Source organism: Camelus dromedarius, chromosome 13, assembly GCF_036321535.1.
Source record: "Camelus dromedarius isolate mCamDro1 chromosome 13, mCamDro1.pat, whole genome shotgun sequence".
Taxonomy (NCBI): domain Eukaryota; kingdom Metazoa; phylum Chordata; class Mammalia; order Artiodactyla; family Camelidae; genus Camelus; species Camelus dromedarius.
The window spans coordinates 12,045,772-12,073,250 of record NC_087448.1 but is presented as its reverse complement, the minus strand read 5'-3'; the positions used below and the strand labels follow the sequence as shown (position 1 = coordinate 12,073,250).

The window sequence follows — 27,479 nt, the reverse complement described above, 5'->3', positions numbered from 1 at the left end:
CTGATGACCTATGATTCATCTAAATTGTCTCAGTGCTGGAAATTAAACCAAGCTTTGTGACTGTTCAGAGAAAATTCAAAGTGTTAAAGTTTTCATATCCTTGCTCAACCATCTTTCTAGGGAAGAAATTACTTACCTTTCTTTCCTCTCTTTCCTTCCTTCCTTTTCTTTTCCTTCTCCACCTCCACCTACTTTTTCTCTCCTTACATCCCTCCTCTTCTTTTTTTCTGAAGCTACTAGGCCTTCTTTGCTGCTGGATGGGAAGAAAAGCTGGAAAAATGAAAGCCAGATGACTGTTCATGACGAACAGGGAAGGAGCCCTTCAGAGGGAAAAATCTTCCACTCCTAGCTAAGTGGTTGAAGACTGCAGTTGTGACGGCCAGCAGGAGGGAGGGAGAGGACAGAGAAAGGTAGGTTCAGGTGGAGAGGTCTATAGAAGTGTGGAGCTTAATGGCAGATGGGACTTCTAGGGGAAAGGAAACGTATCATAAATATTTATTGCTATGGGTGCATGATGTAATCTCTGTGTCTACATTTCCAGCCAAACTAATGAATTTTGCCTCTCTCTCTCTCTCTCTCTCTCTGTGTTTGTAGATCTCTTATGTCTGGGTGTTAGGTAAAAGCAGAGCCGACCCGCTATGGCCCATGGAAGAAATAGTACGGAAAAATTATTTAAAACCAAGAATCCCTTCCTTTACTGTCCTCTAAATTATCTACTAGAGTCAAATGAGACTACTCAGTGCTTCCTGAATGTTGTGCCCCTTCTTAACCTCTGCACTTTTGTGCCTGGCCTCTCAGCCTTAAGAGCCTCCGTCACTTCCGTTCCACTCGGCCGTCAAAATCCTACTAAACTTACAAAGTTTAAATACCATCTTTCCCTTGAAGCTTTCTCTGACTCCCTGGCTGGAAATTATCTTTACTTCTTATTCTTTGTCTGCAGCTCTTTCAAGCCCCTCATCACCCACCGCCTCGTATTACGGCCACATGGGTGTGTCTGTCTACTGAGCATGTGAGTTGCTCCTATGAAGGAATTCTGTTCTGTGCGTCCCTGTGTCCCACCTAAATCCTGGATCAGTGTCCTTAATAGGTGCTTGGTAAACATCGATGGAACAATACTGCGCTTGGTTCACCAACTATAGTTTTTTGCCTGCATCTTCTTTTGTCATTTATGGGTTATTATTTCTTTTTAAAAGCTTTTTTGTGGATAAAATTTCCTTCCCATGGTACAACATTGAAAGGTAGCATTGACAATAACAAATTGCAACAGTCAATATAGCTCTAAAACAGACAAGATGAAAAGACAATCAAGAAATCCTGTAGAGGGTACTATTTGTATTCCAATAACTGAGTTATGATAGGTGCTCATCCATTTGGGAAATGTATTTACAAACTAAAATTGTGTGGAAGTGAAAGACAGCAAAACTGTCATTCTGAAGATTTTTTTTTATGAGAATGGAAGGGGGTGCATGCTGTTATCTATCTTTGTCTTAAATTAAAAGAAGAATTGCAAAATGCAGACCATTCCAGAGTCAGAAAACGTAAGTAACTCGAGGTGATAATTAGAGGTGGTTTTCATATTTCCCTCGTGGAAAGAATGGAAACGTATGGCTGTGCCCATTTCTCAGTTTTATATTGTCCCTGTGCCCTCTGGCAAGTAAGAAGAGGAGTTCTGACTTGAGACACTGCTTGGAAGAAATAATGAGATCCCACAGAAAATGAAAGCACACAGCTATATATATCAACACAGATGAGTTTCAAAAACACATTGATTAGTGGAAAAGCAAATCAGAGAAGAAAATGGGCAGGGTGAGCCCCCTTCCATAAAGATAAAAAGCAGAGAAAACAAAACAATATGTTGTGGAGAGATACGTGTATAGTGTTAAAACATAAGGAAAATAGGGAATGTTAATGCAAAGTTGAAGAACTGATCTTTATACTTTGAAGAGGCAGAAGGGAAGGTAAATTTAGGAGGGAATAAAAGGAGTCTTCAAAGATACAAATGATGTTTTATTTCTTAAGTTGGGGAGTGGATTTTTTAAATTGTACCTGTCTGTTATATACACTTCTGTGTATAGGATAGAATTAATGTTTAAAAGTAAATATATACTGTGACTTCACAGCCCTGTTGCAAAACTGGTGTGTATATAACAGCTTGTGTCAAAGGTTATACAAGACTACAAGATAGACATAGCATTTTTAGTCAAAGTGCTATGGGCAAAACATTTGAAAATGAAAGCATACTGGATTATTTTATGGAATAAAACAAAGCATTTGGATGAGGTTTCTAAGATAAAATACAAATCTTGCCAAGAAAGTTATTGTTTGCAGGAGCCTTTTAAACTTGACCCCACACCACACGAGATGCTCATTCATTGTCCTCTGCAGCAATGGATGGCGCAGAGAAAGAATCTGGCAAGTCCCAAGGAGGCAGAGAGGTGTGTAGCCTGAACCAACAGGGAGAGTAGACTCACGCCTTATCTCCAAACACAGCAAAGGGGTATTTATAATATAACCTGTAGCGTATGGTACTATATAAGCGTGCTTCCTTTTTGCTATTTTAGAGAACACTGAGCAAACTCCTAGAGGGCTATGCTGAAATAGCTATTATTTTTGGTGCCCCCTAGAGGTTCTTGGGGACACAGTAATAAATTAGTCTGATTCTCAAGTGACATTTGTACCACAGAAGACATAGAAGAAGGCGTGAGGAATTCTGGGGAGTTTACAGGGCAGGTAACACACCTACAACACAAGAGCTATCAACAAAGACTAGGAGACTTTAGAGCACAACAAACAGGCATCCTTAATGCAGAGACTTTCTTAATGTCCTTCATCCAAAAATGAATTGAGCAGTCTCTTGTCAAAAAAGGAATGTCAGCCTTCCTACTATGTATACATCAAGACAGGAAAAGCTGTCTCTCTAGACGAGCAGGGTAAGGATATTCAGAAAGTCTAGATTCATTTATTCTGCAAATATTTATTCAGTATCCACTCTGTGCCAGGCACTGTGCTGGCCAACAGAGTAACGATGATGAGTAAAAGCATCACCACTGCTCTTTGGGACATATGTCTAGTAAAAAAGAGGGAAATTAATCAAGTGACACAGAAATAAATGTACAATTAAAAACAACTAAAATGCTATGGAATGAAGGTACACAGTGCAAGAAGAGGAGGTGCTACATAAAAGAAGGATTAGATACGGTGGTGGAATGGATCAAGAACTTCTCTGAAGAATTGACATTTGAACTGAGATCTGAAGGATAATAGAAATTAACTTACTGAATTGTGGGGGGTGGGTGTTGTGGTTGAGGAGAGAAATAGTATATGCAAAGGTCCTGAGGCAAGATGCAATATCCATTTTCTACATTCTAGAAAATAAAAAAAGACTGGCGTGACTATAGTGGAGAGAATGAGGGGGTGAGATGGGCATGAGATGGGCCTTGAGAGCCATGTTAAGGATTTAGGCTCTTATCTTAAAAGCAGTGAGAAGCCATTGAAGCATTGTACACAGGGGAATGATACAGTCAGATATATGAAGAGAATATTATGATTTCAGGGTGAAGAATAGATTGAAAGATGCAGAAACAGAGCAGTTAGGATAAATTGTGGGCCAAAGAAAGCAGTGAATAACTATGCCTTAGCTTATTATGCTAATGGAAAGAAAAATGTTCTGAGAAGTATTTAGAAGGTAAAATCTATAGGACTTGATAATGGATCAAATATGAAGGGTGAGGAAGAAGAATTGGCAGAGATGACTCGCAGGTTTCTGGCTTAAGATGGTTATGCCACTGACTTAGGGCATATATAAGGGAAAGATCATGAATTTGTTTATAGACATTTGAGTTGGAGAGATTAGTAAAACAACCAAATAGAAATGTTGAGAAAAAATTCTGATGCCCAGATCCTGACTTAGTTGGTCCAGATGCAGCCTGAATATTAAGATTTTTTTTAAGAACTCCCAGTATGATTCTATACTGTTCCTCCAAGGTTGAGAAACTCTGGTTTAGAGCAATCAAAACTCAAAATTTACTATCCCCCATCCCTACCAGCTTTTTCCTTACATGCTTACTTGGAACAGAGCTTTAATTGTCCATCAGATCTGAGTAGGTAGTAGGTCACCTAGCTACTGTTCTGCTCATCACATTATTGTCTATTTGACTCTGTCAGAAGTCTTCCTTCTTAGCAAAGCCCATAGTTACAATCTAAGCTTCTCCTTAACTAAAAATAACAGCAGCTGCATTTCTGTCCTTTACGTACTCTGAAGTTTACTCAGGGAATTCCTGCCACTCTTAGCATCTGGGAATGGGTATCAAAGCAGAGTCAAGGATGATTGTGTTCTGGAGCTTTAGTGGGTAGAGAGTTTTGGGGGCTCAGGAATGCAGAAGGCTCAGAATTTGGGCAGATTACCTGCAATTCTAATTTGATGTTGAGGCACCATTATGATATTCATCTCCTGCCACTGGTTACTGTCAAACAGGGGAAACGAAACCCCTGACAGCTTGTATCTACAGATAAGTCTCAATTGCCCTCAGCTTTAGTGATGGGGATTCTTGACTATTTGATGCAAACTTTTTGGTTCGGCTGTTCTGGCTTTGACATGCCCCAACAAGAAATCATTAAATGTTCATTGACTTGCACCTAAGAAGTTCTAACAGAGATATCCTCATCTCTACGGAGGCCCGCCAGCTAGAGACCGCCAGGAACACCCCTGGAATAAAACAGAGATAAGTTTATTGCTTGGGGTAGCTAAGGAGACCGCACATCATGGGGAAGTTGGAATTATCCTGAGAAGGGGGAGTCAGGAGGAGTTTATTATGAGACTTGGGCATGTGTTAAGTGATTTGGGGGAGACTTCAAAAAAGCAGAGGTCTGGGTTGGAGTATTTCAGAAAGCAGAACGATTAGGTGAATGAATAACTCAATAGTTGTTACTCAGAGGGCAGGAGGACTGGGGCAGAGAAAGCACTGTCATTGGAAAAGACACTGTTATTCATATCTTCTGGGAGAAGGAGAGGTTTGATCATGTTGTGGTTGCATGGTGTCTTTGTTTTGATCTCTGTTCAGGCTTGTTTACAGAGTGTTCTCGTTTTTGTTTTGTTCATAATCATGGAGTCCTCACCTGATGCTGATATTACGGAAAGCTGTTTATATAAAACAGGTAAACACTGTGGCCTGGCTGGTAGCAACAAAGCCAGCTACTAGCGGACAGTTGTCAGGGCTGTGTTTTCCTTTCTCACCAGACAAGTTGTGGTCAGGTCAGGGGAGGGATGACAAAATGGTCAGGGATAGATTAGGGATGAGGAATGGGATGGAACTCAGGAAACATGTGTAGAAAAAAAAACTAACCTAAACAGACATAATATGTCTGCCACACTTGTTCAGCTCAGAAAGGCCCATCAATCACTGTAACAAATTCTTTATTCATTCTCTGAAAATTCATTTGTCCTTGAATGGACCACAATACAAACCCTTTTTCTAATTAGTATATTTCTTTATCCCTCCTACCTTCCTTTTTTCCTTCTTTTCCTTCCTTCCTTCCTTCCTTCCTTCCTTCCTTCCTTCCTTCCTTCCTTCCTTCCTTCCTTCCTTCCTTCTTTCCTTCCTTCCTTCCTTCCTTCCTTCCTTCCTTCCATAACCTCATTCATTAATTCAAACCATCCACTCAATAACTAACCAGCCAATATTTCATTATGAACCAGGCACTGGGCAAGTGTATAATTTCTCTATTGCAATGTGACAAATCATCACAAACATAGTGGCCTAAAACAAGACAGTTTGTAGGTCATAGCTCTGTAAATAATAAGTCCAGGCTGGGCTCCCCACTTGGAGTCTCACCATGCTAAAGTCAAGGTGTCCGCTGGGCTGACTTCCTGCCTGGGGTTGTCGAGGAAGAACCTGCTTTCTAGCTCATTCAGGTTTTGACAGAATTCAGGTTCTGGAGGCTGTGTGATTGAGGTCCCTGTTTTCTTGCTGGCTATTGGTCAGGGATTGCTCTCAGCTCCTAGAGGCTGCCTGCAACTCCTTGCCATGCGGTCCCTCCTGACCTGTTCACAACATGATTACTGCTGCTTCTTCCAGGTCAGTGGGAATGAATCTCTCAGACTTCTTCCCCTGCAACTGGCTAGAGAAAACCTTCTGCTTTTAAAGGCCTGAGATCTAACCCGCATTATCTCCCTTTGCCATATAACATAACAGAATCACAGCTTCTGCCCACACACAACAGGATGGATGGGACAATACAAGGGCAAGGGTCACTGGGAGTCACGTTGGAATTCTGCCTACCTCAGCTAGATGGATGGAGAAATCAGTAATCAATAGTGCCTGCCTACAAGGAGTTCACCGTCTCACTTTAAGAATCAGTCATGTAAACATCATTTAAGCACAGAATGGTAATAGAGCTACATAATTGTAGTGAGGTGGAACAGAGGAAGGAGTAACAACTTCACCTGCATCAGAAGGGCTTACGGAGTATCCCAATCGCTTTACAGAAGAGATGTCTCAGCTGAGTGGATCACGAGGTCATGAGTGACAAGACGGATCATGAGGTGGAAGAGTATTCCTGATCGACGGTTGCCGAGGATTGTGTGTGTGCGTGCGTGCGTGCGTGCGTGTGTGTAGGTAGGTGGTGGGAGATACGGGTCTTTGCCACTGGAGTGTGGTGGAGTGAGACGAGGGAGCTGATAGAGTCTAGACAGACTCAACTCTACAGGTAAGTGATGGAACAGAAGCTGATAAAGGAGACTCAGGGAAGAGCAGTAGTCAAGGTCTAGTGTTTGTTTTAATTCTCCACAAGCAAACAAACCTCTCCAACCCACTCCTCCCCAAGCATGGGTGACGCACTTGGTTAAGATAAGTAGTCATCATGTGAAGCACATGATCATTTTATCTTGCTCTGTCAATTTGTGCTTTTAGCAAAGAGTTTTTATAACAAAAGCCCAGAAAGACAGATGTTTCAATTTTTTTTTTTCAGGGGGATGGGATGTTTCTGCATTTGCTACATTAGGACACAGGACAGCATGTTAGCGTTAGTCACTTAAATGATGTCTCATTGCCTTATAAAATCACAAGGACAACATTTCAATAACAATAGTTGGGAAGAATAGAGCAATTCACTGGGAAGAATCATCAGTAGACAGCTACACTCCATGGAAAGAGGAAAATGAAAGAGCATCTGTTTAAAAAAATTTTTTTTTAATTGAAGTAGAGTCAGTTCACAATGTTGTGTCAATTTCTGGTGTACAGCACAGTGCTTCAGTCATACGTGAGAATACATATATTCATTTTCATATTCTTTTTCACTGTAAGTTACTATAAGATATAGAATATAGTTCCCTGTGCTATACAGTATAAGCTTGTTTATCTATTTTATATATACTGTATATACCTGCACTGTATATACTGTATATATCAGTCTGAATCTGCAAATCTCGAACTCCCAATTTATCCCTTCCCCCTTGGTAACCATAAGCTGTTTTCTACGTCTATGAGCCTGTTTCTGTTTTGTAAATAAGTTCATTTGCCTTTTTTTTTTTAGATTCCATATATGAGTGATATCATATGGTATTTTTCTTTCTCTTTCTGGCTTACTTCATTTAGAATGATGTTCTCCAGGGCCATCCATGTTGCTGCAAATGGCATTATTTTATTCTTTTTTATGGCTGAGTGGTATTCCACTGTATAAATACACCACAACTTCTTTATCCAACCATCTGTCAATGGACATTTAGGTTGTTTCCATGTCTTGGCTATTGTAAATAGTGCTGCTATGAACACTGAGGTGCAGGTATCTTTTTGGATTAAGGTTCCCTCTGGATATATGCCCAGGAATGGGATTGCTGGATCATATGCTAAGTCTATTTTTAATCTTTTGAGGAATAAAGAACAACTGTTTTGAAATGACTTTCGCTGCAAAATAAAGTATAATGAATTTGGGTGTCTGGAGCACAATTAAGAATTAATTGGATAAAACCCCATGCATTTCAAAGCATGATTTTTAAAACAAATACTTATCTTTTTAATTGAATAAAAATAGATATGCACTTCTGAGGTTGTGTGTAGGACCGTGGCTAGGGTTTGGGTAGGCAGGTTTATAGCTATTTTAAACTGGGTTTTTTCTTTTCTTTTTTACAGTTAGAATATGCTTTCTTGACAAAATAGAAAACTAGAACAATAATGAGCGGAACTGAAAGATTTAAGAAAATCCTCTGAGGACAGTAAGTGTTTACTAACTGCTCAGGGGAAAAAAGGAGATAATTACTAAAGTTCTGTAGATAATAAGATTCTATATAACAACTATCAGAAGGTGGTAAAAATAATTTTGCCCAATAACTAATATGCTGTGTGGTTAAGGTGACCAGTCTTTGATAAATGAATACATACATATATATGTATGTATATATACATATGTAATAGAACTTGGCTCTTGTATGGTAAAATTCATCAGACCATCAATCAAAATGGTGGCAAAAGGTCATACTAAAAAGACTGTTATCAGTACATTTGGCCCTCCGTATCTGTGGTTTCACATTTGGGGATTCAACCAACTGAAATTTTGTTCAGTCCTGGATAGGAAACCTGCAGACACCAAGGGCCAACCGTAGAAGGAACAAAGGTGAATGATTTGTCAAAAGGATAGATGCTTATTTCACCCCACCTAAGACTTGAACAAGACCTGTCAGGGACTTGAGCCTAGGCACATGTTAGCAAACCGGTTTGTGGAAACTCATCTGGCAATTTAAAAGGGGAGCATATTTATTTTGTAACTTATTTAAAGAAGATTTAAGTATAAATTGTGAGTGTGTTAATTGTAAAATATTCAGTGTATTATTACTTATTAAGTGTAAAATACTGTGCAATGTGCTTTAAAAAGAGTGTTACTTAAAGTCTGCGCTCAGGGGGATTTCCGGTCATCCACCTTTCTGTGTTGTTGGAAAAATGCCATCCTAACAGAGCAAAGAACAACTACCTACAGTATCTTTTAGAGCTGCTTCAGATATTTGATTTCTTATGAGAGAGGTGCTTTTAAGATCTCTTAGAGAGAGAGAGAGAGAAAGAGAGAGAGAGAAAGCCAGAGAGAGAAGATAAAATTCATTGCCAATGTGGAAAAAAGGAGCATTGCATTCTGATGTATCATATGAAATATTAGGAAAGAGGAAACAGTCTTTACAAAATATACTTCTACCTAGACTTTTCTTTCCAAAGCTAATAATTAAACTAAGTTTCTCTGTCTCACTGCTGAAAAATGAAAGTATATTTTCAAAGCTTTCGTCCTTAAAATGAAATGGAAATATTTTGAAGCTTAAACCTTTTTGAAAAATGCAAACATTTCAATTTGCTGAATGAATGATTATACTGATTTCACTCCCAACCTTATTCTGTTTCTCCTCCCATATTCATGGTATTACCATGTAACTTTCAATCTGGGACACCTTGAGTCATCCTCAATTTCCCCTTCTCTCACACCTTCATGCTTAGTCACTAGGTCCTGTTGGTTCTACCTGTGGAATATTTCTCAAATTTCTGCTCTTTAGTTCCCCTGCCATTCCTTTTGTTTGTGTCTCATTTCTCTCTTGGATTATAGTAACTGCTTACTGAGTCTTTCACTGACTCCTTTAACAAATATTTATAGAGCACTCATTGCTATATGCTACCTATGTTATTAAAACCACCACAGTTTTATTTCCTCTCCAGTCATAGCTAAGCTCAAAATTCTAGATACAACCATATATTTAATATCTCCATTTCACAGTCTCATTGGTATTTTACACTTAACTTATCCAAAGCTGAACTCAGAATTCACCCTTCCTGAATCCTCAGCCTCCCAGCTGGTTTCTCCTTCACGTCCCCCTTGTCAGTAATTAGAACTGTCAGCCTTCCAGCAGCTCCAATGACAAACCTCAGAATTATCCCTGATTCATCTCTTGTCCACTCCCCCTCATCCAATCTTTCAGCAAGTCCTGTTGATTTAGCTTCCAACATCTGTCTGGAATCCAGTCACTTTCTCCATCTGTGAAAGCTAACCACCTGGTTTAAATCCAAGTAGCATTACTTACTAACTATGTGACCTTTGGTGATTAGTATCTGCAAGTTTTGGTTTCAAATGCAAAACCAGACTTTTTGAAGAAAAAATAGGTATCATGTAAAAAAAAATTCTAGAAGTGTGTCTTTACCCATTAAGAATCAAAGTCTGACTGAATGAGGAAAAAAATGTGTGCTGTTTCAGTCTCTTTATCTCCTCATACTGACTTACATTGACAAGGGAAAGACAGGGGAGTGGGAGTGGTATCAATGCCTAGGGGGGTGTTTGGGCTTCTCAGAATGATGGGGAGACCCTACTGTGTTTATTTGGTGGTTGCAATGATAGAATTGTCTGGCTCCATGTGACTTTCAAATATTCCACTACTTTCAGAAATCAGATTGGCTTGATGTGTAGTAGTATTTCAAGACAGAAAGTCTGTTATCTTGAGATATTTTATATTACAGAGAAGCATTTTGACCCAACATTTAAAAAGAAAACCTAGCTTATTTATGAGAATCATATTTTCCTGTTTTCTTCACTCTAAAAATCTAGTTTATCTTGGTGCATGATCTTTGCTTCTTTTTCTTATCATATGTTTATTTGTAAGTCAAGACTGTTCTTACTTATCCTAACATTATTTTTAATTCTAGTATCCACTAACACCTCTGCTCTTTCAAGTTTGAAAGGGATGGCTTCTGATCTTAATTCTCTTATATCCACACAAGCTATTTAAGAGACACAGGCATCTGATTACATTTTTATGTTGTCTACTGTAGTCAGGTCTGAGCATTTACATGTTGAAATATATAGTGCTCCAATATTAATAACTTTCTTTTTGTATTTCCTTAAGATTACAATTAAAACATTTTTTGTTAGTCTGGCAAATTATGTGGGTATGTAGAGTCATATTATTTATGATATTTAAGTTGGGATTATTTAAAAATATTTGTTCAACAAAAATGAGTGCTGGGTCTGTTGACGGTTGAAAAACCACTGACTTAGATGCAAAGATGCCCCTGAGAGAAGGTCGTAGAAGAACCAAAGGGGCTGGCAGACAGAAAGGGCCTCAGTTCAGCTGATGGGAGCTCCGTCCTTCCAATTACAAGGGCCCCAAACCTTGGCTTCATCCTTGGCTCCCTCTTCCTCTTATACTTCGCATTCAACCTACCAACACTGACAGCTCTGTCTTGAAAACGCAGGCAATCTGACCACTTCCCTCCACCCCCTCTGCTACCACCATGTCTTGGGCTGAGCCCTGTCACCTCTCTCGGTTGCCGAATACCACTTACCTGCTTTTCCTGCTTCTACGCTGGCCCTCCTACAGTCTCTTCTCAACAAAACTGTCCTTTAAAAACTGTTTAAATCCTCCAGTGGCTCCCCATTTCTTTCAGGGTAAATGTCTTACAGTGGCCAGCAAGGCCCAACTATTTTACCCTGCTTGCATTTAAACCTTTGAGGGCAAAAATTATTTCTTTAAATATCCCAAGTACCTCAAAGTACCTGGTAACATAGCAGGGTCCTAATAAATATCTTTGGATTAAATGAATGAATTTTGTTTACTTATTCATCATTCGTTTTTCCATGGTTAGAACATAAGCTACAAGAAGGCAGGGTCCCTATTGGTCTTGTTGGTTTAATGCAGTATCCAAAGCACTCAGAAGGGCACCTGGTGCATAGCAAGAGCTTAACAAATTCTTGTTAAAGAAATAAATGAACATCTCCTCTGAAAAGACTATTGCATCTGCTTACACAATACGAAGTTAATGAATACATTGTGCATACAGGTAGCGTAGTTCCATTCATCACTCGCTGGCAGCTGGCAACGGTGGATGAAGAGTATTACACAATAAAGCGAAGAATGAACTGTTCACACAAATAGAACTTTATGGGAAGCAGTATAGAGGGTTATAGTTGCCCCAAAGTTACAATCATGTAGTGAACTGGAATACATTCAGTATACATCACTATTCTTTCTGCAGTTTGCCCTGTCTGTTCAATGTCTATTCAAACTCTTCTGCTTAACTTCCTCCGGAAAAATAAAGCTACTGCTTTGCGGCTTATTTGCAAAACTGCTCACCCTGGGGGGCTTTTTTTTTTGGTTTGTTTACAAAAGTGAAAAAAAAAAGAAGACATTTCAGTGTATATGAGCACTTTGAATTCTTGAAGGAGAGATTTACGCTGTCAATGACTTACACAGTCTAGTTTGTTTTTCATCTGTATTGAAGGGCATTCATATCCATATACTCCTGTGTGCAAATGTAGGGGATCTGAAAGTATTCTCTGTGATTGTTTGGACTGTTAATCTCTCCAGGGTTTCCTCAACAATCTCAAAGGCAGTTTCTGGCACCAAAGGGAAAATGGAGAAGTTGAGATGCAATTTTATCTCCCAATTGAACTTGATTAAATGGGGACTGTTCTAATCAAAAGTTTAAATCCTAGGGGAGTGCAATGTTGTTCACGGGTAGGGGAATATTTGAGAAGAACAGGGAGGAAGTGTACTAAAGTTAGGGCAGAGAAGGAATCAGGCAAGAAAATAATTGTAGTAAAGCTTATTAAGGCATAAAATTAGGTGAACAAATTGCTTCACAGATAGTGTCAAGCTCATTGCTAGACTGGCAAAGGAAGTGGAAGAAAGCTCTTTGAAAACATTATTTTTATTATTTTAATAATTTGTGTAGGAATCATAGTAGCTGCAATCTGTTAGCCAGAAACAATTGCCAGCTGGTGTCATGGTGGAGTAACTATAGTAGGCTGAATGCAAACATGTTTTTCCTTTTTACCTGGAGAGCATTCAATTTTAGAAATTTTCTATTCATTTTCGCCTGAATGTGAAGTCTGCCCTTGTAGATAAGGAAGCCTGTTTATTGCATGTTATTTAAGAGCTTTGATTAGTTCACACCAAGTTCCACAACTAGAATAGGAAGACCACACCTGAGACAGACTGTTTACACAGCCAAAGTTACCTATCATCGAAAATGAACACTTGGGTCTACGTCTGGATTATCTATGTAATTGCTTGATTCTATGAATTGCTTTCCTTGTGTTTACCTCAAGAAAATGATGGCACTCCATGAGTTGTGATTTTACTGAAAGCAAAAAACAGATCTTCTGGGATAATATTCTTTGAAAAAGGTGAAAGGTGCACTTATTTATGGAAACATACATTTTGTTAGCAACAGAAGCTGTTACATTTGTTTGCTATAACATCTTCTTCTGAAATTCCCCTAAATAATTTAACAATGATACAATCATGGGAAGATTGTCTTGTCTTTCCCTTGTTTGTCTGGAAAGTAACAGGCTAGGCTCCAAAATAACACAGGGTGTAGAGATCGCTCAGCTTTGCCTGTAAAGCTGGAGGGACAGGAAAAATGATTTAATTGTTCTGTTGCGATTCTTTCCGCCTCAGCTCCAAGGACCTCAAGAGAGGAGAGAGGAAACTATGGGCTCTGTTGTTGATGTTCATGGGATTTTTTCAATGGCGATTTGAATACATTCAGTGGTGTAAGTGGTTTCTAATCCTGCCTCTGCTTTCATCTAGTTTTCCTTGGTTAAGTTTCCTCATCTCTCAAATGGGATATTATACATTTGGCTCTCTATATTGCAGTTTTGCATTCTCAGATTCCACCAACAGAGGATTGAAAATATTTTTTAAAAAATTCCAGAAAGTTCCAAAAAGCAAAACTTGAATTTTTTGTGTGCCGGCAGCTATTACATAGTATTTACATTATACGAGGTACTATAAGTAATTTAGAGTGATTTAAAGTATATGGGACTACTCAGCCATAAAAAAGAATGAAATAGTGCCATTTGCAGCAACATGGATGGACCTGGAGATGATCATACTAAGTGAAGTTAAGTCAGATAGAGAAAGACAACTGTATCACATGATATCACTTACATGTGGAATCTAAAAAAATGAGACAAATGAACTTATTTACAAAAGAGAAACAGACTTACAGACATAGAAAACAAACTTATTGTTACCAAAGGGAGAAGGGAGAGAGGGATAAATTAGGAATTTGGGATTAGCAGATACAAACTATCATATATATAATAGACACACAACAAGGGTCTCTGGTATAGCACAGGGAACTATATTCAACACCTTATAATAATCTATAATAGAAAAGAATATGTATATATATGTATGACTGAATCACTGTTGTACAGCAGACACTAACACAACATTATAAATCAACTATACTTCAGTTAAAAAAACCCAAAATATATGGGAAGACGTGCATAGGTTAAATGCAACTACTACACCATTTTAAATAAGGGACTTGAGTAACCCAGGATTTTGGAGAGGGGTCTTAAAACCAATCCCCTCCCCCCAATCATAGAGTGAGAGGACTGTAATTCTCTCATCTCCTTAGAGTGTTGTTCTGAGAAGCAAATGAGATAATGGCTAGGAAAGTGCTTTCCAATATACGAATTGCCACCAGCACTCAGGTTATACATTTGGGTAGCTAATGAGGTTATATTTATCTATGTGATATCAAGTGATTTTATAGAAAATGACAAACTTCTCAAGTAAAGTAATATGAAAAGGTACAATAGATTTTAACTTTGCTAAAGCAAAAGCATATTTAAAAAAATAAATAACACCATTAACTAGATGAACTCAGGAAATAATCGTTGGGTTTTACTGGGTTTTTGTTCTATCACAATTTCTTGCTTTGGAGAGTAGTGTGATGCCACTAATAGGATTTTAAACTTTCAGTGAGAGAAAAAGAAATAGAATCAAGTCAGCTTTAAAGAAACTGAATCATCTCACCTTCCTTACTAACATAGTCTCATACAGTACCAGGAAGGACACTGTGGTTGTTTATAGAGTTGAAAAGAGGAAAGGAAGCAGGGGAGGGAAGTTTTGTTGAGAAGAATCCAATCTGCCTAGAACAATAAAAATAATTTCTTACGAGCCAGCGTTAGCATCCTGAAAGAAATCTGGATCTTAACTGATGGCTGTGAAGGGGACAGTCTGACAAATGAAAGAAATCAGCACAGTATCTCAGGAAGAGACAATTACCTCATAGATCCATAAACAGGTCAAGAAGGAAGCCTGGATGTTATGAAGGTATGGATGTCAGGTGTAGGAGACCAGGACTGGCAGAGCAGCCAGGAGGGAATCAAACTGCATGGTGTCTGCCTTCAGTACACTGCCACTCTCCGTTTGAGTCAAGCAAGTCCAGGGATTGTAGAGGGGCAGTTACTCCAATTTGATGATTTCATTACCTGAAAAACAGAAACTGTTATTAAACAAAGATTTGGTTCTCAGATAAATGCAAAATTCAGATGTTTGGAAAATAAAGTTAAAAAGATCCACACCAAAACAACAGTTTTCTAGCTTGTGAAATACAGCTCAGTGTACGTCTTATCCTCCACACTGGGGGGAAGGGGTGAATCTTGCACATCTAGGGGCTCACTGTGTATTAGTAGGATGAATTTTAGGAGGTGACCTCTAAACTCCTCTTATGTTCTAAGTGCTGCATGGTTGTGGGCTGAACTGTCTGGTGCTGGAAGAAATGAAGTGTGCGTTGAACACAGTGCCTCATACACTGTAGGCGCCTAATGGGTAATTGATGAATGGAGCTGGTTGAATGAAGTCGAAGAGTTGAACACCCCAAGTTTGTAGTTAAGGAAGGACCAAAAAACTTAAGCGCCAGTCAGAATGTCTTGGGTAGAAATTAAAAGCAGTCTAGAGCCAATTACCCGCTGCCACCAAGAGGCTAGCCAACTCCTGTAAAGTCCAGTCTAGGTGAGGTGTTAGTCCAGCGATAGGCAGGTGTTATCCCTGCGAATAGACTGGCCAGATTTCTGTCCGCTCTCAGATTGAGAAAGCTGCCGATTTGGAGGTCTCGGGCCAGCGCCAGCGAAGATCTCCTGGCGTCCTCTCCTCGCTCCGCCTTTGCCTTTTCCCCAAATCTCTCCTGGCTCTAGGCTGAAGGGATTCTCACCCCCGGCTGCCTCCTCCGAGCCCCGCGGAGCAGCGGACTCCTCCCCTGGAAACTCCTCCGGGGCTGTGGAAAGCTTTGGCGCATGCTCCGTACCTAGGGCAGGTTTCTGCTGCGGGTAGCAGGGCTCCTGTCACACCGGCTGGCGGGTTGTGGCGGTGCCAGCCAGTGTGTGCTAGTGTGTCTGCGTGCTCGCGCCTGGGCGGACCGACCCGGAGCAGCAGTGCGCCTCGCCCGGGGAGGCGGCTCCGCACCGGCGCCTCGCCCGCAGCCGCTGCGGGGGCTCCTCTGCAAACTTGCGGCGAGCGCCGTCCGCCCTCGCGGCTCCCGCGCCTCGTGACCTGAGGGCAAAGGCACGGGGCGCGCGTGCGGGGCGTGGGGCCCGCGTGCAGCCCGGGCGGCGGGGCCGGGCCGCGCCTTCGCCCTTGGCCGGCGTCCTGTAGAGCCTCATGCAGCCCCCTCGCTCGCGGCCGCAGCTGCCCGGCTGCCCGGCTGCCCGAGGCAGGTCCAGGACCCGAGTCGCGCTCCCCAGCGCCTGAGCGCCGGCGGCGGGATGCCCCGCGCCGCCTGAGGGCCTGGCCGCGCCGGGGCCGGAGCAGGGAGCCGGCCGAGCCGGGCGCCCCCGGGAGCGCAGGGCGCCCCACGCCGCAGCCGCCGCCGCCGCTCGCGCCGGCGCCTGCCTCCCCTCTCGATTCGCAGGCCCGGCTCTGCCAGCCCCGGAGCGCCGGAGTGCCGCGGGGCCACCAGCCAGCCGCACGCCTCGGCGTCAGGGGCATGGAGGAGCGGCGGGCTCGGAGCCGCGCCCCGGAGTCCGCGAAACTTCCGAGCGGGCGCCAGTCCGCGTCGCTGCCGCCGCCGCTTTGCCTGCCGGCCTGAGAGCGGGACCATGGATGAAAGGTTCAACAGGTGGCTGCTGACGCCGGTGCTCACTCTCCTCTTCGTGGTCATCATGTATCAGTACGTGTCCCCCTCCTGCACCAGCTCCTGCGCCAACTTCGGGGAGCAGCCCCGCGCCGGGGAGGCCGGCCAGCCTGCCGCCCCGAGTCCCGCCCGCCGGGCACAGGCGCCGCTCGAGGAGTGGGAGCGACGGCCCCAGCTGCCCCCGCCACCTCGGGGGCCGCCCGAGGGGTCTCGGGGGGCCGCGGCGCCGGAGGACGAGGACGAGGAGCCGGGGGACCCTGAGGAGGAGGAGGAGGAGGAGGAGGAGGAGGAGGAGGCTGAGGAGGAGGAAGAGGAGCCGGACCCGGAGGCCCCCGAGAACGGTTCCCTGCCCCGGTTCGTGCCGCGCTTTAACTTCACCCTGAAGGACCTGACCCGCTTCGTGGATTTCAACATCAAAGGGCGCGACGTGATCGTGTTCCTGCACATCCAGAAGACCGGGGGCACCACGTTCGGTCGGCACCTGGTGAAGAACATCCGGCTGGAGCAGCCGTGTAGCTGCAAAGCCGGCCAGAAGAAGTGCACCTGCCACCGGCCGGGCAAGAAGGAGACGTGGCTTTTCTCTCGCTTCTCCACCGGCTGGAGCTGCGGACTGCATGCCGACTGGACGGAGCTCACCAACTGCGTGCCGGCCATTATGGAGAAGAAAGACTGTCCCCGCAACCACAGCCACACCAGGTACTGTCCCTTGCCCCGTCTCGCTTCTTGCCACCTCCCCGCCCTCTCCCCCTAGTCCCGATCCCGCTCTCCCTCGGCGTGCAGGTGGCTCCCCAGCATCTTCCAGCGGTTTGGGCCGAGGCTTTGGGAGAGAGACAGGAAACCTTTGGATAGTGCCCCGGTCTTGAACTCGCTCCTCCCCTCGCCCCCATCGCTTCCCGCGCCGTCCCCCCGCCCGCAAAGGTTTCGGGAGCAGTCGTCCTGTGTGTGTCCTTCCATGTGCCTAGCACGGTGTGGCCTCCCTCTTAGCAGACGCGCGGAACACCGTGGAACGGCGAGGCTTGGGTTAGATCAGAGAGGTCGAATCCTGTACCTAAGTTCTGTGAGGGGAAACTCAAACCAGGTAAAAGGCAGGGGGAGCTGCACGGAGGCAGGGCAGGAGTTTTCCGGTCATGGAGAAGCCAGAGATGAGTCTACTCCGTCTTTAAGTGGCTCTAGTAGGGTGGCTGCTCTCCTGCTCAGGAAGCACTTTTCTTGATGCCGCTTTGAAGATACACGTTCAAATTCCTGCTCACCTCGATAACCCTAATTCTGCAAGTGGGCTTTGTTGCTGAGCAATGCCAGGATTTGGACTCATGCTGTTCTCAGCAAGATTTCCACCCCCCTCCCCAGCCCAATCCATCATCTCATTCTGAAAGTATTTGTTAAATGCCTACTGTGTGCCTGTCAGTGTGCTAAATGCTAAGTGAATACGAAGATAATAAGTGAAACTTCTTTCAGGACAGAATGGCTTCCTTTCCCACCCCACCCCCACTTTTAAATAGTAATGTTGCTGAGAATCAGGAAAAGTTTGAAATTTTAATAGCCAGTGAAACTGCTTACCTTATTAACATCCTTCGAGAGAGGCATAGGCTTAAGAATTTGGTTGAATGTTCTTTCTGACCATTGTAATTTGAAGATTAATCTGACATGCTTGCTCAAGGGACTAAAATATTAAAAGCTTGGAACAGTAGTTTATTGAGGTTTTTATCTCAAAGGTTTCAAACAATTTGGTGTAAGGAAATAGGAATTTAAAAACTCAAGCTCAATATGTTGATATCAGATAGCTTTTGCATTTGACATTATGGAAAAGCTTCATTTACTGGAAGCTGCCCAGATTCTGGAATTCACCACCACTGAAGCATCTAATTCTACCTCATTTCTTCAAGAATGAGCAAAATTTCATTATGGGATTTTTTACTCTGGCAGTTTTTCGAATACTTTCTCTCCTCCCTGCTCCTTTCCCTGTTTAATGGAAATTAGTTAGAATAAGAAACTGGTTGGACTTGGATTGAAAGCAGTAAGCTCCTTAGTATATTTTAAGGACATTTTACTTTTAAAGATTTCTAATTGTGTAGTATTTTAGATCCTGCCCCTCTATTTTTGTTTAAAGCAGTTTTTCAATGAATAATTAACTCTCAAGCTTCCTACCAAACAAGACTATTATTTCAATGAGAGACAGTCTCTGTTATATTTCACTCCAAATGGTACTTTTTGCATTTACACCTTTATGTATTAATTCCTGAATGACCCCAGAGAGTTTGCTAATCTGGTTCCCAGCTTCTATCTCACTAAAAGTAAAGACTAATTATTACGTAGAAATATCTAGTGATTCTTCAGTAGGGATTGGCATTATTTTCTGCCAATGTATATGAAAGTCTTCTGGAGTAGATGAAGATTTTGGAGGAATTAGAGATTATGGAATCGAAAACTGGATTTTAGCTTAGTGATGAAATGCTGTTGCTACAACAGACCCTGCATAGATTACAGCAGTGAGGTCTTCCTTCTATAGGAAATACTCAGCATCTCTCTACTCTCTGATTTAGGATAATGCCACCTCTTGGCTATCTGAACATACGGTTTCTGTTGCACAGTCAAATGCCTTTCTTTGTTTGGTGATGGACCATGAACATTCATTTCTCTCAGAATTGCAAGTTGTCAGATAATAACCTGCACTGGTTTCCCTTTTTTAAACATTGTTTTAAACTTTTTGTCATTTTTTTTTTTGGGGTACCATTTTTGGTAATCCTTCTTCCTCTTCATCCTCACCTTCTCTTCTTTTCCTGGTATTCTCAATTACTTTTCTCCTCTAAACGCCTTAGGAAGAAATAGTTGTGGCTTATGTGAAGTGCCCTGCATCAAAAGCAATAGGGAAAAAGTTGAAGAGATGTTCAGTAGCATCTTCCCTGCAGAGAAGATTGAATTAGTTGTCTGTCTTTAGAATGTCTGTGTACAGCATTCTACAGTCAACTAGATTAGCCTGGATAATAGAGGGTACATTTCCACAATGCAAAATGGCAGGTAATCTATGGCTACATAATGGAAACAAGGTTCTACTTCAAATAGGGCTGACTCTGAGCCAAACCGAGAAGTAGATCATGTTGATTTTGGTTCCCTAGTCTCTTTGCTTTTGGTTCTCCCAAGGTCCCCCCTCCCCATTTATCACAGGGATCAGTGTCCTTGTTGGCCATGCAAGGCGTAAGAGTGAGGATTCTGGAGTCAGATGGATATGTCTCTTGTGCTTATTAGCTGTGTAAGTTAGTAAGTGACTCTTTCTGAACCTCAGAGTCTCCATCTTTAAATGTGGATAATAATTGGTATTTCCCTCTTAGGGGTGTTTTGAGAACGAAATGAGCAAATGCATGCGAACTGCTTGGCATAGTGTCTGTGCATAGCGTAGTATGCTGGTACATAGTGCTCAATACTTGATATGCAGGTGTGTAGTAATACTAAATATTAGTTGTCAATTGCAATAACAATGTTTTCCCTAATTGACGCCTTCTTTCACAAAAGGAATGTGGTCAGTTCCTTAGAGCAGCTCAGTATAAATGGGTCACCTTAATTAATACAGATGCCATTTTATGATTGTTTGTATGGAGACAGAATCCTAAGTTCCAAACTTTTGGCAATAAATTGAAAGCTGTGGACATTTGGGCTTCAGTCATTGCAGGGGACAGGATGAGAAACAGGGATGGGAGGCACACAGTATAATGGAGTGTACATTCTGTTGGTGACAAGAGAAACAGTCTGGACTGGTGACAGAGGAGTTTGGAACCCCTAACATCACAGGCAGAAGCAGGGAGCTGGCTCTCAAAAGGAGACTGGTGGAGTGGAAGGAGCCATCCTTTGGGTTATCCAGGCCCAGGGAAGGGCAAGGCTCTGGGCTGGCAGTTTGGATCCAGTGCAGAGGGCATTTCTGACCACAGAATTTGGTTAGAATGAGACAGGAAGCTAACAGGAAGATGGTTTATCTGCATGACATATTTATCATATTAGTAATGACTTCTTCCCATTCTTTTTCTTTTCCTGTCTTTTCTCTATTATTTCTTTGGTAGGTTATTCTTTCTCATTGTCTTTATGCTTCCTTCATTGTTACAGTGTGTTTCCCCTTTTTGATCTGTATGCCCAGGTCTTTAGAAGACTCTTCTTTACCATAATTGAGTATGGATAGCATTTTATGGGTAAAAAAGACTGAAGAGATAATCTAGTCCCAAAATTTACATGGCAAGTGGGTAATGTAATACTAAGGAGGTGCAATGATATGTCTAAGTTTTCCCCAGGGAACTCATGTCATCGTTTTGGTGGTTTATCGTTGATGTTTTGCCTTTTGTGTCTTCTGTTTTACTATGACAGGTATAATGGAGTGTGTCTTAAGCACCTACCATGGGCCAGGCACTGTGACAGTTCTAGAAATACAGTTTTAAATAAATAAACAAAGAGCTTAGGCTATTAGGGAAGATAGACCTTGATCTTCTCCAGCAAGTATCGTTCTCGTTCTTAAATCGTGATGGAAAGAGATTCCAGCCATACCTCTTGCAGAGTGGGATGGCAATTATTTTCTTTTATGACCCCCATTCTGTTGATCCTGTTAAAGTGTTTGGAGCCTTATGAATGTTGTATTAGTTAGGACCCTCTGTGTTGCAGATGATACAAACCTGACTCAAACTCAATTCAGGCAGAGGGGAATAACTGGCTTAATAGCCAGACCACAGGAAAGACGGGGGTTGAGTTGGTTTCAAGAATGGTTGGAACTGGAGATTTGGGAACTTTTCTCCCCATGCCCCTTTGCGTATTGAACTGATTATATCAAATTGGTTTATTCCATAAAATGAGTAAATGGCTGTCAGATCTAATAGCTCTACAAGCTGAGAGGGAAAGCAAGACTTCTCTGAGTTTGTTTAAAACCTTGGGGGGATGCCTGATTTGTCAGGCTTGAAATCTGGGACCATCCTTTCTGCCAATCAGTGTGGCCAGGGAAATGAGGTTCTCTGACCCACTCTGTATCACAGACCCATCCCATGCGTGGTGTGTGTGTGTGTGTGTGTGTGTGTGTGTGTTATCACATGAAGGGGAGCTAGCACTGATACAGCTCCTGGGAGGACTACTGGGATCTGGACAGTCCTTCTACTTACGTCAATTACAGTTGTAAATAAATGAGAAATAAGCCTTCAGATCTTTTTTTTTTTTTTTAATTTTGGGAAAAATTTTGTGTCAGGCTACGACTCCCATTTACTCACAACATCTGGAAATCATGTCACATGACGAATAATTGAAGGAACTGGTAGTATTTAATACGGAGATAGAAAATACAGGAAATACATACAAATTGCCCTCAAATATTCAAGGCAGGGAGATTGGGAAGGTGCAGGAGACTTGTTCTGTATTTCTCCTAAGGATAGAACTAGGATAAGTAGGATAGAAGTGATGGGATAAGGATTTCAGCTCAAAATAAGAAAGAACTTCATACAATTTATCACTGCCTACCATGAGAATGAACCCTTGTGAAGTGGCGCTCCCCCCCCAACCCCCGCAATGAACATTTTAGACGTAGCTAATTAATCACTGATTCTGTGAAAGGAATTTCTTCCTGAGGAAGGGCTTAGGCTGGACAGCCTTTCATTTTAAGGTTCTGTGTCCTAGTCTAAGCTGAGCTCAGAGTATCTTTCTTCTGCGCTTTCTTGCCCCATACAGAGAAAACAAAACAACCTCCACCGCACACACACACACACACACACACACACACACACACACACACTCACACACACACACACTCACACACACACACACACAAGGATTATAAGTGAACTAGTCAATTCTCAAAGATTTGCAAACATTTCTACCAAGGAAACTTTTGGTAAAGCATTTTACACATCGGAGTCCAAAGCAATAAACAGTTCCTGTATATTAGAATGCCTGGTTCTTAATAATAAGTATAGAAAGGTAAGATGAGAAAATATAACACAACTTGCCACAAAAAGCCATAACCACTTTGAAACATCATCTGACTATTGCTCTTCCTTTAGACAGCAGGCTACAATGTATAAGGAGGCAGCAGAGCTCTGTTTCGAAGGCCGGAATATTATGGCCCTACTGCTTTCTGAGGGATAATCTTTTTGATGTCTCTTCTAATTAGAAATGTTGAACCACACAGAAGGTTAATTTTCACCACCAGGTTTGTGCTCAGTATAAAACCAAGAAGATCAGAGATTGTTCTGTCTGTATGCCATATCCACTTGTATGTTCATTACAGGGCCTCTTAAAGTATTGCTTCTGGTTCAAACCACCAGTATTTGTTATAAATCAGAGAGAGATTGAATTAAACCCATTCGGGTTTTTTTTTTTTTTTATTTTTCTTTTTGAGTTGTGAAGATAAAACTGGAAGTGGTAAATGATACGAGATGATTTATTTTTCTACCTTTTTTCTTGCTGGCTACCTTGGGATTTTTGAAAGAGCTGGTTTCAGAGAAATATACATGTTCATGGAAAATGGTAAATTTAGGCAGTAGCAGTGTGGATTTGCTTAATCTTAGACTTTTATATTATTATTCCCCAAAGCTAATTATTATCATCTCGTCTTGACTAAGGACAATCAGAAGCGTATGCCATTTGAAAGTTATTTATGCTTGATAATGAATTAAACAGGTTTAATTGAGACTGGCAAATCCTAATGTGATTTTAAGAGTCATGAAATAAATTATTGGGCCAAGAAATAGGTTTAGTATGAAAACAAGTAAAGGGGGAGCCCAAATTAATATTTTGCAGTAATTAATTATCTTATTTTTGAGTTTGTTAAATTACGGATATCATGTATAAATTCTCTGTTGATTTTAACTGGCTAATATAACTTTGTTTTAATTATAGCTAAGTATTTAACTATGTTTTGGGAAGTATCCTAAACGCTTGTTAACCTCGACGGCGTTACTTGTTATATCTTCCTCTCTCAGATACAGTTGCTCAGCAAAACATATGTAAAGTTCCCAGCACAGAGACTGACCTATAGAAGATGTTCAATCAATGTCAGCTGAAAGTAATACTCTATGCTCTAGATTACCTTGTAAAAATATCCGTATAACTTGACAAGCCTTTGGTTCTTTAAAAGATGGAATTATCAAACATTTTGTGTCCTCCCTCTCTTATTTTGTGTCATGTACATTCTAATTGTTAGTAGTTGCCTTCCATAATTAGCAATATGTCAATTCCCCTTATTCTCTGGAAGAGGAGTAAACATAAATGTAGAGTCAAGGGCTTATTGGAACATTCTAGAAGTTTTCTCCTATTAGAGTATGCCACATATCAGAAATTTATCTGGGTGCAAACAGATGTTCTTGCCTCTTGGAAAGGTTAATCTCATTGTTCATTCTCACTTATGGAAAAAATACCAGCCTACATGGAGAGCACTGGAACTCTGATGTAGGATGGGAGGATGAGCAAAGGAAACATAATGTAGATTCTGGATTACTGCTGGTTAAAGCCAGATGGTTAAGGTGATTCTGGTTAGAGGTTGTGATGTTGCAGAGCAGTGGGAGGAGACCCTGAGTCAGGAAAAAAGTGCTCAAGAGAAGTGGAAGGAAGTCAATGACAAATGTATTAGCCACTGAAAATTGTACTGATGCCAACGTGTGGATGTAATTAGGGTGGTGTTTAGAGCATGGGCTGCAAAGCCAAACCAGCTGGATTTTAATCTGGCTCAGCCACTTGCTGTCACTTAACCCTGACTAAGTCAGTTACTGCTCTGTGCTTCAATTTCCTTGTCTGGAAAATGGGAGGAATAATAGTGCTATCTCATGATGAGTGCTAACAATGCATGTGGCATTCTTTGAACAGAGCCTGACACAGAAAAAGTCACCATTTTTATTTTCTCATGGGACTCATCTCATACATCTGTGCTGTTTTGTGTGAAAAAATAAAATGATACTTAAACCTGTACTACCCCTTTTGAATCTGGAACTTTTCATCGTTCATGATGCAAAAATGAACTTGCAAGCTGTGGTGCAGAAGAAAAGCCATGAATGATAAAAGTAAATGTTAATTCTTAGGATACCATGGACACTCAGTGGGCATTTAATGAATGCTGTTGAATGGAAACTCACTTTCTTTCTTTTCTTCAGCGTATCATTTTATTTTTTTATGGGATATTAATGAAACAGCAACAAAAAATGTTTAAACACATACAATTAAATTCATAAATGAAGGAATCCTGCAGTGAAATTGAATTAGTTGCCTGTGGGCACATAAATATTTGTAGTTCATTGCTATTATGAATAGTGTACCATGCTTTTATTGGTAAGTACTGGGTCATTTATTGTCAGAACCTTGCATTTAACACCATATGTTCACAGTTGCCCCTGAATTCTAGTTTCTTTATAAACATAAGAGGGTAGGAAAGCTAGCCATGTTGCTGTGCACCATGTTTATTTATTAGATTTTACAGAATATTTCTTCCAAAGAACTCAGGGTTATGGATATATGACTGTCAACCTGGATGATGGCTTCTAGATTCTATGGGCTCTAATTAGAAACTTGTAGAATTTTATAGATTTAGTTCAAAGATGAAAACATAGACCCAGAAGGAAGAGTAAAAGTGACTTTCCTTTAACCATAGGTGTAGGGTAACAGCCTGTGTATGGAAATCTGCAGGTGGGACCCGTGTAACACGGTAAAGAACCAGGTGGCATGTAAAGAAGGGAGAACAGACAGTGATGGCGTGGAGTGTGAATTAGAAGGATGCTACAGAGGAGGAGAGAAGGAGAGGAAAAGTCGTCAAAGTGAGGAATGAAGCCCTTAAAGAACTGAATCAGGAAGAAGGTGATAGTGAGCATGGAGGTCAGAAATGCGCCTCGTATGCCGTGGTTTGTCTCACTGGTGCGTTTATGGGACATAATCCTCTGTCTAGGAGGCGATCCGACTCGCAGTGCTGGTGTAGTCGAATGCTGCTGGTGTTCTTTTATTCACTTGTGCATTCTTTTTCTGTATCCAGTTGCTGCTTTAAAACGCTGGTAGCTGTATTGTAGGTCCTGGCAGCAAACAGGGGCACCCTCTGGGATTGCCATGGGGCTAGTTACAGAGGGATGGACTGGGTCAGGGCACCCACATTGGACGTGAGGTTCTTTGCAACTGGTAACAAGGGGAAACAGTTAACCACCCCGGGCTGAAGGGGCAGAGGCAGGCAGGCAGCATCAGCATCCATTGTCTGCAGGAGCCTGACAGGAGCTACGGTCTCAGTGGTAGGAAGGGCTCCCCCGTCCCTGGAGCTGTTCCTAGAAAGCAGCCTGGCTGGAATTTTGGAGCTGAGACCAAGAGGAGGGGTGGGGAAGAAACAGCTTGACTCCTTTCTCCTCCCAATTGTTTGCCTCCTTCCATTGTCTTCCTGTGGCTGAATTTACCTGAAGCTACTCATTCCCTGTACTTCACCAAGGCAGAGAGAGGTGGAGAATGGATATGGGGTGGGGGTGGGGGGCAGAGTGGATGAAAATGGAGAATAACTTGCACAGGGACTTAAAACAGTTTGGAATTTCTTCTAATTCATTTTATGAATCCTGCATTCAGTTCTACAAATGAGATTGAGAACAAATCCCCTCCTCCTTTTCAAACATTTTAGTACCTGTACATATATTTTCTGTATGGAATTACTGTTTTCTGTATGGAATCAGTCTCCACCCAAAGAATGGTGGATGCAATAAAGGACCCTCAGCAATGGAACCATGACCGTAAACAAGTGACTTTTCACTGAGTAATAAAAATGATCCTAAATTCAGGTGTTTGGTCACCCTAGTGCCCCAGGGTCTGTTGGTGATTGTGACATATTGGGAGTTAGATCTGTATTATGATGCGGAGTGGACAATACATTTTATATTTTATCTGTGTGGTATTTCGTTGATTTGAAGTTACGTAACAGTATTAGTTAAGACATGACAAAATAGTTTGCAAAACTGGCTATAGTTTGCAAAAGCACATATATGAGATGAGATATTTTCTGTTGCTTAGATGTACTTTCCAGAACATTAAGAATAATATTAATGTGGCTCTAAGTCTCTGAATGTAACAGGTGAGGGAAGAAAAATATTTATATCACACTTGAAACTATTCAAATGTTTTTAGTTTTAATTTTATAGGACTTTTGAAACCCTACTTCCATATTTATTTGTTGGGGGAAGATAGGATGTGCCTGAAAGTATACATTCGTGCAACTCTGTATGATACATTAGGAACCTGGAGCCCAGTATTAGATGCTGAAAAATTGTTAAATGAAGTTGGTATCTGAGAAAACTCAGAGAAGATTAAAAAAAGAACCATTAATTCGCCTCTTTAACTTCCAGAGTCAAAATGCCATGAGCAGAATGCTCTTCAACGTATGTATTTGTAGATGACAAAGCCATTTTCAGTGCAGTGTCTGTACCTAGCACATCGATTGGGACTGATGCGCGTGTGTCATTTCTCCCATCTGTGTGAGGGGATCTGGAGCTGCTGGGAGCACCACCATCCACGAAGAACACGTCTACCTCCACCCTCTTTTCACAGCCCCCTTTATGCACAACACTTTTTTACTGTTCTCTGGGACACCGTTTTGCGATGTGGCTGGAGTCAGCAATGGTCTGT

General features: G+C 41.7%; 1 protein-coding gene across 1 annotated transcript in view; it reads left to right on the top strand.

Annotated features, from left to right (window-relative positions):
* The first annotated feature begins 16,730 nt into the window (after positions 1–16,730).
* The window catches only part of HS6ST3 (heparan sulfate 6-O-sulfotransferase 3), a 588,333-nt gene continuing 577,584 nt past the window's right edge, over positions 16,731–27,479 (top strand). The window contains exon 1 of the mRNA XM_031466223.2: positions 16,731–17,585. Coding sequence (XP_031322083.2) covers positions 16,855–17,585 — 731 coding nt within the window. The 5' untranslated portion in view covers positions 16,731–16,854. The remainder of the gene's footprint in view (positions 17,586–27,479) is intronic.